Source organism: Oncorhynchus tshawytscha, linkage group LG07 (assembly GCF_018296145.1).
Source record: "Oncorhynchus tshawytscha isolate Ot180627B linkage group LG07, Otsh_v2.0, whole genome shotgun sequence".
NCBI classification, from domain to species: domain Eukaryota; kingdom Metazoa; phylum Chordata; class Actinopteri; order Salmoniformes; family Salmonidae; genus Oncorhynchus; species Oncorhynchus tshawytscha.
Genome location: NC_056435.1, coordinates 50620519 through 50635237, shown reverse-complemented (window position 1 = coordinate 50635237; position 14719 = coordinate 50620519). Strand labels below are relative to the sequence as shown.

The following is a 14719-nucleotide window of genomic DNA, read 5'->3' as shown; positions in this document are numbered from 1 at the left end:
GAAAGGGCTGTAATCTTGAACCTCTCAGTTGTCTGCCTGCGTACATGGTGGAGGTAATCAGCCTCCCTTCTCGTCCCCCTCCTCATCCAGCCAGAGAGCATCCTTTGACCTTTTCGCAAGGGAACGCACCATTTCACCCCAAACAGATTGGGTAGAGAATCAGGTCCCTTCACATAAGCAGATCACGACCTGACATTCCTGTGACATTGGGGATGTTACAATATGATTCACGCTGCCAGGTTTACAAGGGCAGTGCAGGCAACATGCTCATAGCACAGCAGGTGTTTTTCATAATGGAAAGCAGTGGGCAAGCCAAGCCAACCAAACTGTTCACTGAAGCTTTCATTTAAAGAGTGGCTAAGAATAAAACAAAGCCAAAGATGTGAAAAAAGGCACAAATGAATGTATTCATAAGAGAAAGGTTACATGACACTGTCAGTATGTGTCTTGTGGTGTGGAGAAAGCACACTGATGCATAAATGCACAGTGTCTGTGTGTTCATTAAACCACTCATGAAATAAATGTATCATACATTTGCACCACTAAGGGAGCAATGCCAACAACAAATAAATGCACAGCCGAGATTGAACAGCACTTTAAAAGTACACCCACCACCCTGGATGGTTCCGACCTAGAATATGTGGACATCTATAAGTACCTAGGTGTCTGGCTAGACTGTAAACTCTCCTTCCAGACTCATATCAAACATCTCCAATCTAAAATCAAATCTAGAGCCGGCTTTCTATTTCGCAACAAAGCCTCCTTCACTCACGCCGCCAAACTTACCCTAGTAAAACTGACTATCCTACCGATCCTTGACTTCGGCGATGTCATCTACAAAATAGCTTCCAATACTCTACTCAGCAAACTGGATGCAGTTTATCACAGTGCCATCCGTTTTGTTACTAAAGCACCTTATACTACCCACCACTGCGACCTGTATGCTCTAGTCGGCTGGCCCTCGCTACATATTCGTCGCCAGACCCACTGGTTCCAGGTCATCTACAAGTCCATGCTAGGTAATGCTCCGCCTTATCTCAGTTCACTGGTCACGATGGCAACACCCACCCGTAGCACGCGCTCTAGCAGGTGTATCTCACTGATCATCCCTAAAGCCAACACCTCATTTGGCTGCCTTTCCTTCCAGTTCTCTGCTGCCTGCAACTGGAACGAATTGCAAAAATCGTTGAAGTTGGAGACTTTTATCTCCCTCACCAACTTTAAACATCAGCTAACCAATCGCTGCAGCTGTACATGGTCCATCGGTAAATAGCCCACTCAATTTAACTACCTCATCCCCAAACTGTTTTTATTTATTTACTTTTCTGCCCTTTTGCACACCAGTATCTCTACCTGCACATGACCATCTGATCATTTATCACTCCAGTGTTAATCTGCTAAATTGTAATTATTCGCCTACCTCCTCATGCCTTTTGCACACAATGTATATAGACTCTTTTTTTATTTTTTTAATATTTTTTTTCTTCTGTGCTATTGACTTGTTTATTGTTTACTCCATGTGTAACTCTGTGTTGTTGTCTGTTCACACTGCTATGCTTTATCTTGGCCAGGTCGCAGTTGTAAATGAGAACTTATTCTTAACTAGCCTACCTGGTTAAATAAAGGTGAAATAAATAAACATCCACTACGGCAAACGTTGCAAGGGAAAAGGACACATTTCATTCCATTTTTATGAATTCCATAGAAGGGTTCTTAACTGGAGAGCAAACCTGGGTTGGAGACAGGAGACATTAGATTACACAGGTTAGAAAGTCATATATTTTTCAAAATAGAAAATTCTATGAATAATCATACCTTTATGATTAATATGCAGTGGTGTACTTGTATTTACTTGTATAAATTATGTTTCATGAAGGTTGGTGGGCATCAAAATGCTCACTTCATGTGAGCAATAACCATGTGTGATATAATGAGACATGTTTTTTCATCAAACTATGTGATATGAAACAGCAAAAGACCAAAGATTACCAGGCCATTATATTTGGGGGAGTGGGTGGTAGATCCACTCTAGTCTGAAATGACAGCAGAGGATCTCTCTCTGTGCAGATCTCTAGCAGCCACTAATCCCTGAAAAATGTCTGTGGGTAGAATGGTGAGGGGGGGGTAACACACACCTCTGATGCACCCCAAGCCCCCAGGACCCCTCCTTTCCCAGGCCTTATCTGGCAGACAGCTCCACCAGGCCTGCCCCATGTGGGGGGTGCGAGGGCGGACTGAAGGGGGAAATAGAAAGAGAGGGGGTCCAATCCTCCAGCCTAAACCACAGCAATAATCGGCAGACATGCCTGCTCAGGGATTTAGGCAGGGCCTGAAGTAGGTCGCCCACTGATAGGGTTGTTGTCATTTTGTGTGCGGCCGTGCCAGGGCTAACGTCAGTTGTATTTGTCAAAGTGAACATGTCTGACATCCAGACACTGCGCTGGCCCGGAGACTAATGCAATGTGCTTGAGGAAGCAGATAATGAACAACCAATAATGAACAAGCAACAGAGCGAGAGATAGAGCACACCACCATGTGTTCGTTGCATTTTGCCATTTTATAAGAAGTATACTTAAGATTATTATCACTTAAAGTGCTATTTTAACACTTTTTTACTACACTTTTTTTGATGAGAGAGTGGTTTGTAAAACCCCAAAATATTGAAACTTCCAAGAAAGTGCAAGGTTGCAGTTCTGTGGTTAGACTCTCCTAACTGGCATTGATTATGCCAAGAATGTGTGTTACACCAGACTGTATGTATTATCTTCATAATGGAAGTCTTGTACTAAATACAGTTTGGGGATTTCTCAATTGGTGTATTAATGTGCTAGCTCTGTCCGGCAGAATGACCAGACACACTCCTCACAGAGCTTTAATGGTTTTGTCCATTCACATAATTGTCGTTCATTTTAATGGACCGTTTTCCAGGCTAGCAATAAGGACAGAGCTGATGTCACACCAGGACATCGTGTACATTTTTTCATTTCAACTCAAACTTGACATTCAAATCCATACATGCTGCATCACATTTTCTCTCATATCTCCTCTAGGTTCCCCATGAATCAAAATGCAACAGTATCTGCGACTAAGGTTTGGTCTGTCCTTAATAATCAATTGCGTATTAATTAATCAGCTTATTTATGGTATTTTGCAGACACTGCCGTCACTGTACATTTTGATAGAGGAGCATACTGTACTGCAAACACATAGCATGACTTCAACTGTTTCCCCCTTGACCTTCTCCCTTAAAGACATTTCGGCGCTGACAGAGATGGCCGCCTCGCTTCGCGTTCCTAGGAAACTATGCAGTATTTAGTTATTTTACGTGTTATTTCTTACATTGGTACCCCAGGTAATCTTAGGTTTCATTACATACAGTCGGAAGGAACTACTGAATATAAGAGCAACGTCAACTCAAATCAAATCAAATTTTATTTGTCACATACACATGGTTAGCAGATGTTAATGCGAGTGTAGCGAAATGCTTGTGCTTCTAGTTCCGACAATGCAGTAATAACGAACAAGTAATCTAACTAACAATTCCAAAAAACTACTGTCTTATACACAGTGTAAGGGGATAAAGAATATGTACATAAGGATATATGAATGAGTGATGGTACAGAGCAGCATAGGCAAGATACAGTAGATGATATCGAGTACAGTATATACATATGAGATGAGTATGTAAACCAAGTGGCATAGTTAAAGTGGCTAGTGATACATGTATTACATAAGGATGCAGTCGATGATATAGAGTACAGTATATACGTATGCATATGAGATGAATAATGTAGGGTAAGTAACATTATATAAGGTAGCATTGTTTAAAGTGGCTAGTGATATATTTACATCATTTCCCATCAATTCCCATTATTAAAGTGGCTGGAGTTGAGTCAGTGTCATTGACAGTGTGTTGGCAGCAGCCACTCAATGTTAGTGGTGGCTGTTTAACAGTCTGATGGCCTTGAGATAGAAGCTGTTTTTCAGTCTCTCGGTCCCAGCTTTGATGCACCTGTACTGACCTCGCCTTCTGGATGACAGCGGGGTGAACAGGCAGTGGCTCGGGTGGTTGATGTCCTTGATGATCTTTATGGCCTTCCTGTAGCATCGGGTGGTGTAGGTGTCCTGGAGGGCAGGTAGTTTGCCCCCGGTGATGCGTTGTGCAGACCTCACTACCCTCTGGAGAGCCTTACGGTTGAGGGCGGTGCAGTTGCCATACCAGGCGGTGATACAGCCCGCCAGGATGCTCTCGATTGTGCATCTGTAGAAGTTTGTGAGTGCTTTTGGTGACAAGCCGAATTTCTTCAGCCTCCTGAGGTTGAAGAGGCGCTGCTGCGCCTTCTTCACGATGCTGTCTGTGTGAGTGGACCAATTCAGTTTGTCTGTGATGTGTATGCCGAGGAACTTAAAACTTGCTACCCTCTCCACTACTGTTCCATCGATGTGGATGGGGGTGTTCCCTCTGCTGTTTCCTGAAGTCCACAATCATCTCCTTAGTTTTGTTGACGTTGAGTGTGAGGTTATTTTCCTGACACCACACTCCGAGGGCCCTCACCTCCTCCCTGTAGGCCGTCTCGTCGTTGTTGGTAATCAAGCCTACCACTGTTGTTTCGTCCGCAAACTTGATGATTGAGTTGGAGGCGTGCGTGGCCACGCAGTCGTGGGTGAACAGGGAGTACAGGAGAGGGCTCAGAACGCACCCTTGTGGGGCCCCAGTGTTGAGGATCAGCGGGGAGGAGATGTTGTTGCCTACCCTCACCACCTGGGGGCGGCCCGTCAGGAAGTCCAGTACCCAGTTGCACAGGGCGGGGTCGAGACCCAGGGTCTCGAGCTTGATGACGAGCTTGGAGGGTACTATGGTGTTGAATGCCGAGCTGTAGTCGATGAACAGCATTCTCACATAGGTATTCCTCTTGTCCAGATGGGTTAGGGCAGTGTGCAGTGTGGTTGAGATTGCATCGTCTGTGGACCTATTTGGGCGGTAAGCAAATTGGAGTGGGTCTAGGGTGTCAGGTAGGGTGGAGGTGATATGGTCCTTGACTAGTCTCTCAAAGCACTTCATGATGACGGATGTGAGTGCTACGGGGCGGTAGTCGTTTAGCTCAGTTACCTTAGCTTTCTTGGGAACAGGAACAATGGTGGCCCTCTTGAAGCATGTGGGAACAGCAGACTGGTATAAGGATTGATTGAATATGTCCGTAAACACACCGGCCAGCTGGTCTGCGCATGCTCTGAGGGCGCGGCTGGGGATGCCGTCTGGGCCTGCAGCCTTGTAAGGGTTAACACGTTTAAATGTCTTACTCACCTCGGCTGCAGTGAAGGAGAGACCGCATGTTTTCGTTGCAGGCCGTGTCAGTGGCACTGTATTGTCCTCAAAGTGGGCAAAAAAGTTATTTAGTCTGCCTGGGAGCAAGACATCCTGGTCCGTGACTGGGCTGGATTTCTTCCTGTAGTCCGTGATTGACTGTAGACCCTGCCACATGCCTCTTGTGTCTGAGCCGTTGAATTGAGATTCTACTTTGTCTCTGTACTGGCGCTTAGCTTGTTTGATAGCCTTGCGGAGGGAATAGCTGCACTGTTTGTATTCAGTCATGTTACCAGACACCTTGCCCTGATTAAAAGCAGTGGTTCACGCTTTCAGTTTCACACGAATGCTGCCATCAATCCACAGTTTCTGGTTAGGGAATGTTTTAATCGTTGCTATGGGAATGACATCTTCAACGCACGTTCTAATGAACTCGCACACCGAATCAGCGTATTCGTCAATGTTGTTGTCTGACGCAATACGAAACATCTCCCAGTCCACGTGATGGAAGCAGTCTTGGAGTGTGGAGTCAGCTTGGTCGGACCAGCGTTGGACAGACCTCAGCGTGGGAGCTTCTTGTTTTAGTTTCTGTCTGTAGGCAGGGATCAACAAAATGGAGTCGTGGTCAGCTTTTCCGAAAGGGGGCGGGGCAGGGCCTTATATGCGTCGCGGAAGTTAGAGTAACAATGATCCAGGGTCTTTCCACCCCTGGTTGCGCAATCGATATGCTGATAAAATTTAGGGAGTCTTGTTTTCAGATTAGCCTTGTTAAAATCCCCAGCTACAATGAATGCAGCCTCCGGATAAATCGTTTCCAGTTTGCAGAGAGTTAAATAAAGTTTGTTCAGAGCCATCGATGTGTCTGCTTGGGGGGATATATACGGCTGTGATTATAATCGAAGAGAATTCTCTTGGTAGATAATGCGGTCTACATTTGATTGTGAGGAATTCTAAATCAGGTGAACAGAAGGATTTGAGTTCCTGTATGTTTCTTTCATCACACCATGTCACGTTGGCCATAAGGCATACGCCCCCGCCCCTCTTCTTACCAGAAAGATGTTTGTTTCTGTCGGCGCGATGCATGGAGAAACCCGCTGGCTGCACCGCTTCGGATAGCGTCTCTCCAGTGAGCCATGTTTCCGTGAAGCAGAGAACGTTACAGTCTCTGATGTCCCTCTGGAATGCTACCCTTGCTCAGATTTCATCAACCTTGTTGTCAAGAGACTGGACATTGGCAAGAAGAATGCTAGGGAGTGGTGCACGGTGTGCCCATCTCCGGAGTCTGACCAGAAGACCGCTTCGCTTCCCTCTTTTTCGGAGTCGTTTTCATGGGAGGCATCAAACACCACTCTCAGTTTTGTTGTCACCTTATCTTCTCGGAGTACTGCATGGTGAGGTAAGTAGTATTTTACGTTGTCTGCACTTGATGCGTTGTCCTTGGGCATGTCCTCTGCCATATCTTGTATCTGCTGTACAACGTCACATCCTTCTTCAGCCTTTTCTTCAGACCTTCAAACCATTTCTTGGCGATTCTATAGTTGTCTAGGAGTTCTGGCATTTCTCATTTCCATGGCAACTCCACATGGTATCACCCATCTTTGAAGGTGGTTGTTTCCTCGAACCTTTGTTGAGCCTCGTTTTCCTCTGGGTTCTGTGTTTTCTCACTTAGAATACCCAAAGACTCATGCTCCCAGAATGCATGCAGTTGCTTGGAGACTAGTGTGTCTTCATCAAGTGGGATGAACATGCAGGTTGCCTCGGCGACACTTGACATGGACACGGTTCCCTGCACCGACCATCCAAAGGTGCTCTCTAAAGCAACTAGCGTCTCCGTCAGTCGCTCCACTCTGCCTGAGACTATCTGCCAGTAGTAGTCTGCTCCTATCAGGACAGAGAGTTCAGGATCATTGTCATCTCCTGGAAAGTCTGCAAGCTGCAGTCCCCTTTTACTGAGCTCATGCTGAATCCGTTCACCAGGAACCTTCATCACAGCTGTGCACACTTGTGGGGTTTCAATTGCCTCCAAGATGACTTTCACTGTGTTGCGTCGGGACGTTGCTGGGGCAGAGGAGAAAAACGTGTGAAGCGTGAGTGCCTCTTGTCTGATTACTGGTAGCTTCAAGCCCTTCACAAGGTTCATGTATGAAGCTTCTCTGACTGCCTCCATCTAGTAAGCAACGAGCTATCTTCCTGCCCGATGGGCCTTCTACCCATGCCTTTGCCGTTTGTAGCAACACAGTGTTCTGTCCATCTGGTTTCATCCTCACTGAATGGGGAATAACTGAGGAAACAGCATCTACAGAAACAGTAGGGGGTTGCACCTCACTCCTCTTACTGGTACACACAGCAATGTGATGTCTGCCTCCGCATGTTGCACATGACACATCTTTGACTTTACAGAATTTTGCTATGTCTCTCTGTCCTAAACATACAAAGCATCTTCCCATTTTCTTTAGTTTCTCTTTGCGTGTAGCAATGTTGTGGTCAGGGCAGTTCTGATTTGTGGTCTGCATTGTCACAAAATAGACAGTTTTGTTCCTTCTGGCTGGCTGTATGCAGTGCTGCAGCAGAGGGTATGTTGGGTCTTTTTGTTTTCATTTCATTGGAGAAGCATGACTTGTTCCGTGGTTTGCTCTCTTTCTGTTGGTTGCATGATCTTGTCATTTGTAGCACTCTCTCCCTGCTCTGAACCTCTTTCTGTAGGAAACTGATGATCTCAGACACTTTCCATTCATCATCTACTCCCCTCTGATGACTATAGTCAAGAGCTATGTCCTCTGGAATCATCTGTAGTAAGATTGGGCATAGTAGGCTTCCATAGGTTTCTGACACTACACTCAGTGATTCCAGGCTCCTAATCTGAATTTCACATTCATCATATAGCTGCTTCAATGCATTTAGATCAGAGGATTTCTTCACAGGTGTGAGATTCTGCAGTTTTGACATATGAGCACTAATCACAAGATCTTTCCTTCCAAATCTGCTCTTGAATAGAGCGATTGCATCATCATAGTTACTGTCTGTTAACATCAGTCCTGCTACTGCCTTTGCAGCTGGTCCAGTGAGATATGTTTTCAGATAGATAAACTTATTACACAGTGAATCATTGTTGTGAATAGCAGTCTCATACTGGCTCCAAAACTCCTGCCACATACTGACATCTCCATAGAATTTCTCAATAATCAACTTTGGTAGCCTTACTGAGGTCTCTGTGATCTGTTTGAGTTAGCATCACTCACCCGTGCTGGTAGTGGATTGACGTCCTGTTTCTTCGTTATCACTCGTTGTGCACGGCTCTTCAGCATGATAATGCGCTCTTTGTAATCCTCCGTGCATGCAATCTCTGCCTCCAATCCGTCCAATGGCGTTAACTGTTCACTTCCACGATCAAGTTCAAACAAACTGTCCTCCTTAGTTGATAACAATTCCAACAATGTACTCAAGTGATCGGTATCCGGATTTCACTGGGATATTTCCACGTCAATCTGATTCAAAATCCGTGTTGTGGCGCCTCGAATGGTACCCCGCTTTCGTCTCATTCTTTCTGCTTCATGCCGACGTTCCTCCTCAGCCATTTCAGCCACTTCTTCGTCGCAGCTCATATTCCGGGTTTCGGCACCAAATTTTAGATTAACTGTCTTCAAAGTAATGACTCAGGACGTCGGGTTTGATATGAAAGCTTCTTTTAGTAATAATACTTGTTCAGGTTACATTTAACAACTTTAGATTCTACAGAGCAATGCAGGTAAAATGCTAGCGGAAAATCAGCTTAATCACTTTGCACCTGCACATAACTGGCGCGTTATCTCTCTCATTCCTGTCGCAAGGCATTCTGGAACTTGCAGTCAAAAGCGTAATTTAATACTAACCAATACAATTACATATGTAAATAACTGTAAAGAAATGTCTTTAAATACAGCTCAATGAATGAACTTAAACATTAACTCTGTAACACATTAAAGTTACAACAAACAAAGAGGGTAGCATATTTCAACCCTGTAGACGCTACACAAAATGCAGAAATAAAATATAAAACATGCCCTACCTTTGACGAGCTTCTTTTGTTGGCACTCCAATATGTCCCATAAACATTACAATTGGTCCTTTTGTTCGATTAATTTCATCCATATATATCCAAAATGTCCATTTATTTGGCGCGTTTGATCCATAAAAAAACAGCTTCCAAATTTCGCAACGTCACTACAAAATATTTAAAAAGTTGCCTGTAAACTTTGCCAAAACATTTCAAACTACTTTTGTAATACAACTTTAGGTATTTTTAAACGTTAATAATCGATCAAATTGAAGATAGGTCTATGTTCAATACAGGAAGACAACAAACCAAGCTACTTTTCAAGTCTTGCGCAACTCTCAACAGTGTTACGCAGTTCCTATTAGGCCGTACTTCTTCATTGCACAAATGAATAACCTCAACCAAATTCCAAAGACTGGTGACATCCATTGGAAGCGGTAGGAACTGAAAACAAGTTCCCAAGAAATACCGTTTCCCAATGAGAACTCACTGAACAGACAGAGACCTCAAAAAAAAAAAATCTGAACGGTTAGTCCTCGGGGTTTTGCCTGCTACATAAGTTCTGTTATACTCACAGACATATTTCAAACCGTTTTAGAAACTTGTGTTTTCTATCCAAATCTACTAATAATATGCATATCTTATATTCTTGGCATGAGTAGCAGGAAGTTGAAATTGGGCACGCTATTTATCCAAAAGTGAAGATGCTGCCCCCTATACCTTAAGAAGTTTTAAACAATACCACTTAATATAATGTTTACATACCCTACATTACTCATCTCATATGTATACTGTACTCTATATCATCTACTGCATCTTGCCATCTTTATGTAATACATGTATCACTAGCCACTTTAAACTATGCCACTTTATGTTTATATACCCTACATTACTCATCTCATATGTATATACTGTACTCTATACAATCTACTGCATCTTGCCTATGCCGTTTTGTACCGTTCTGTACCATCACTCATTCATATATCTTTATGTACATATTCTTTATCCCTTTACACTTGTGTGTATAAGGTGGTAGTTGTGGAATTGTTAGGTTAGATTACTCGTTGGTTATTACTGCATTGTCGGAACTAGAAGCACAAGCATTTTGCTACACTTGCATTAACATCTGCTAACCATGTGTATGTGACAAATAAATCTGATTTGATTTGTTAACCTTTTAACGCTGATAGTGTGTAGACGCATTTCAACATGCACACTTTAACCCACAAAGTGTACTGGTCAACAGATTCATAACAGTGAGCACTCCATTATTTAACTGTCAGACAGACAACATCTTGCAGGAGACAATTCACTGCAAGGTCTCCTTCTTTAAAACTGCAATTAACATTTAAGCAATTAACATTTCAACCACCTCGCTCAGTTTCCCTGTTCTGTCACTGTGCCTGTGACTAACTGTATGGATACTTTCTGCTCTACCACGCACACACACACACACAGCGAGCGCGGACTGGTGGGTGGAGGGGGAGGAGTTTGTGTCAGAGGAGGTTGAGCTGTCTACTGTGAGGTTTATAGAGTAGCAGACAGGGGTGCTGTCCTACAACGAGGGAATAGAAGAGACTCTGACAATGAACAAAAGTAGACAGTAAGAGAGAGAGACAGAAAGACAGAGATTGAAAGAAAGTCTACATGCAGCCAGCCTGGGACAGCTGGCCCTATAGAGAGACAGACGTTGGACTCTAGCACTCATTTCCTCTCTGCTCCACTGCAAGCCCAACTCCTTCAGCTCACCACTGCATCAGGAGAGTCAGCCCATGTGGAGAGGGAACCAGTTTCTTTTTTTCAGACACAGCATCTAGGTCCTGAGGCAAGGAGAACTGAAGCAGAGTCCTGCAGAATTGCTGGTGAGTGTTTTAGTTTTATGTCCTAGTGGTCACATTTCCAACCAGTGATGTGAGTGTGTTAGTCATTAAATTGTACTGAGTTATGTTGTGAGTAATGTTAGATACAGTATGTTTTAATTTGTTTAGCTCTGGGCTGGATTTGTACAGAATTCCTTAGTTTGCACCTCTAAAATCAGATGGGATATCTGCTTCTTTTTCATTGAGTATTAGCTATATAAGGAAACATATTGTATTGTACAGACATGGGATCTTAATTTGATCACCCTGTTGCAGGATAACTTTGGTGTATTTTTCCTTCACGAAAAATGGATCAACCCCTACAAAAATGTCCATTAATTATAATACATACTGTATAATAATTCACATTTGCTATTGCTGCAGGATTCTTTTTGTACTGATTCTTTTTGTATTTTCTGCAAGATTATGATCTGTACTGGTTATATGTAACAACTGAAAATGAATGGGGATAACATCAGTATAGTTTTATGTGATATTTACAGTCCTGCTGTCAGCTGAGTGATGATACTCTTTATGGTGGTATTTATGGCTTGTCTTTTTCCTTTGGGGGTACAGGAGGAGGAAACATTGCAGTAACAACTTAGAGTGTCTGTGTGATTATGGATGACTCCAGCCGTCATTTTGAGTAGAGCGTCTTCCTCCATCATGGTACAGCAAAGGGGACACAAATACCCAGCAGTTATGGACAGTGATATGAGCCAAGAGGTTTTCTTGGGACTGGGTGCAGATGACAGGGAGGAGATTTTTGGACGGTTGCCCTCCAACAAAGACCCCAACTGGTGCAAGACTCCCACGGGTCACATCAAGAGGCCCATGAATGCATTCATGGTCTGGTCGCAGATCGAGAGACGGAAGATCATGGAACAGTGGCCAGACATGCACAATGCAGAGATCTCCAAACGCCTAGGCAAGCGCTGGAAACTCCTCCCCGACTATGAGAAGATCCCCTTCATCAAGGAAGCGGAGAGGCTCCGGCTAAAGCACATGGCCGACTACCCCGACTACAAGTACAGGCCCCGGAAGAAGAGCAAGAGTTCCATTCCCGTGCGGGTTGGGGACAAGGTCCCCTTGAAGACAAGCAAGTCCCACCAGGGTGGTCGCGCATCTGCTTCCGCAACCTCCACCGCCACCAGCAGAGGGCTCAAGATACGAATCCCTTCCTCCAAACACAGAGCCAGCTTCGACAGCAATAAGTTCAAAGGTTACGATGAGGGCATCAGCGATGATGACACAGTGGATGTAGAGTTGGCCAGTCCGATGACGAGCCAGCCAGGAGGGCATAGGCCAGCCGTGGGTGTCTTCCACCACCAGCAGGCTGCCATGACCCCCGGTGCGCAGCAGACTCAGCTTGCAGCCCAGCTCAGAGTCAAAGTGTCGACCACCACCTCCAAGCTGCCTGTGGGCCTCTCCTCTGGGTCTCCAGTACCCCACAGCCTCCCAGAGTCATCCCCCAGGGTGTCCTCTTCCTCGGAGCCTCTGGCTCCCTTCTCCTCCACCGGCCGCTCCTCCACCGGCCGTTCCTCCACCCCCACCTCCACCAGCTCCTCCTCCTTCGTGTCGTCGGCCTCCTCCGACGAGGAGCTGGACGAGGAGATTTTGCATATTATCTCCAACGCCAACTTCGACACCATGCCTATGGACTGCTCCACTCTGGACAAAGACTTTGACGCTACATTTCACACCAACTCAGGATCCCACTTCGATTTCCCTGATTACTGCACCCCGGAAGTGAATGAGATGATATCCGGGGACTTGCTGGTGCCCAGTATCTCTGACCTGGTGTTCACCTACTGAGGCCCAGCATGCCTCTACAGGATTCTGGCTTACTGGAAGAATATATACTATTCATAAAAGCCTGTGGTTTTTTTGGTTATATTATAAATTGGACACTTTATTTTGTATTTTCTCAATCAAGTCCGTAAGTGCTAATTCTTCACTTTTCCCAGTATGCCACATCCTGAGGGTCTGGTTTACAAACAGTGAAAGGTTGCTCACATCAAGCCTTTTATCAGAGTTCAAATATTCAGGCACTGAACAGATATGTTCTTAGTAGAGGGATAATAGCGCTTTCAACAGTAAACTTATTCAGTATTTTTTCTTCAGTTTTAACCGGAGCATGTACAGTAGCATTTACATGTCTTTCATATGCATTTGTTCTATATGAAGCAGCATAACAACCATGTTCTGACATAATCAACCAAACTCAAGGCAGCAAATGCAGATTCAAATCAAAAAATGCATGTTATCAACAAATCATCTGTAAATATCAAAGGGTAAAAAGGGAGATCATGTGAGGAATAGTCCTTATGTTGCAGCTAATAGTCCTTATGTTGCAGCTAATAGGAATCTGCAGCACTTGTCATCAGGCTTTTACAGTAGCATCAGTTAAAGCATAGGCTCTCTCCAGGAGAGAAATCCGCCGCATACTCTGTAATTAGGTAACAGCACTTTCATCGCCTTGCTAATAGTGCAGACTCCAAGACATGGAGTTAATGTAAACACAAGCCTTGTGTGTGTGCCTGATTAATTCCAGACAGTTGTGTGACTGTAACGGTGGAAGGTGGTTAGAGAGTAGGGCTAAGTACTGGAGGGGGAAGAGGAGGAGTGAAAGAGGGGTTGGGGGGGTCTATGATGGGGGTCAGGAGAGGCTTTTCATTCAGGGAGCTGTGCATCTGCCCTTGCAGGCAGCAGCCTTTGTGCCGGAGTTCAGAGTGTGAGTGTGTGTGTGCGTGCGTGTGTGTTTGAGCTCAACTGAGCGAGCGTCTGCCAGCCGGGGGAGTGTAGGGGGGTAGTGTATTCAGGGGGAGATGAGGATCATGGCCATCCACACAGCCACCAGCGCGGTAAAATTCATGTCATGTCTGCAGTCTGGCTGCAGCTGCCTGATCAGGGCCGATTCAGCGGTGAATGGAGGCGAAATCTGTGACTGCCAGCTGTCCCTCCATTGACTCTCTCAGGGATCGTTTTGTCTAGAGGTCCTACTGCCTCCCGTGGCTCATTCATCTGCCCTGATCTGGGGATGAGATGCACGCCACCTCTCCTCTCCTCCTATCAGCCCCTATCTTCTCTCTCTCAAATAGCCGCGAGGGGACGAGGTGACAAAGCGAGAGAAGGAGCCAGAACCCCTCCCCCTCTCTCCACCACAACATGTGACCTTTCTTCTTTTCATCCCTCTATCCTCATTAATTACATCGCCTAGCTTTGGCACCGTGGCGAAAAGGACCCGTGTTATTTACTTACTCTCCACAAGCAGCTGGCGAAGAGCCAGCCAGAAAGCAGCACCAAAACCCTTCCTGCAGTTCATACCTTAGATAAACTGATTTGAATCCCTCGTCAGACCAACCTTGTTGGAGCCAGCCAGCATCCTCTAACAGAGGCCGCCCCATCCGGTGCAGAGTGCCTCTGGAGCAGGCCATGGAGAGACAGGGGATACATGATGGGACCATGGCGGACACGCTGGAAGTTTGTTTTCAGACCAAAATGCACCATTTGGAGTAGTGT

At 45.1% G+C, this 14719-nt stretch overlaps 1 protein-coding gene across 1 annotated transcript; it reads left to right on the top strand.

Moving 5' to 3' along the window:
- The first annotated feature begins 10830 nt into the window (after positions 1–10830).
- sox12 (SRY-box transcription factor 12) lies at positions 10831–13816 on the top strand. The gene is made up of 2 exons (XM_024427592.2): positions 10831–11200; positions 11774–13816. Exon 2 carries the CDS (start codon positions 11822–11824, stop codon positions 13010–13012), a length of 1191 nt encoding a protein of 396 aa, XP_024283360.1. The 5' UTR covers positions 10831–11200; positions 11774–11821; the 3' UTR covers positions 13013–13816.
- Positions 13817–14719: the final 903 nt, after the last annotated feature.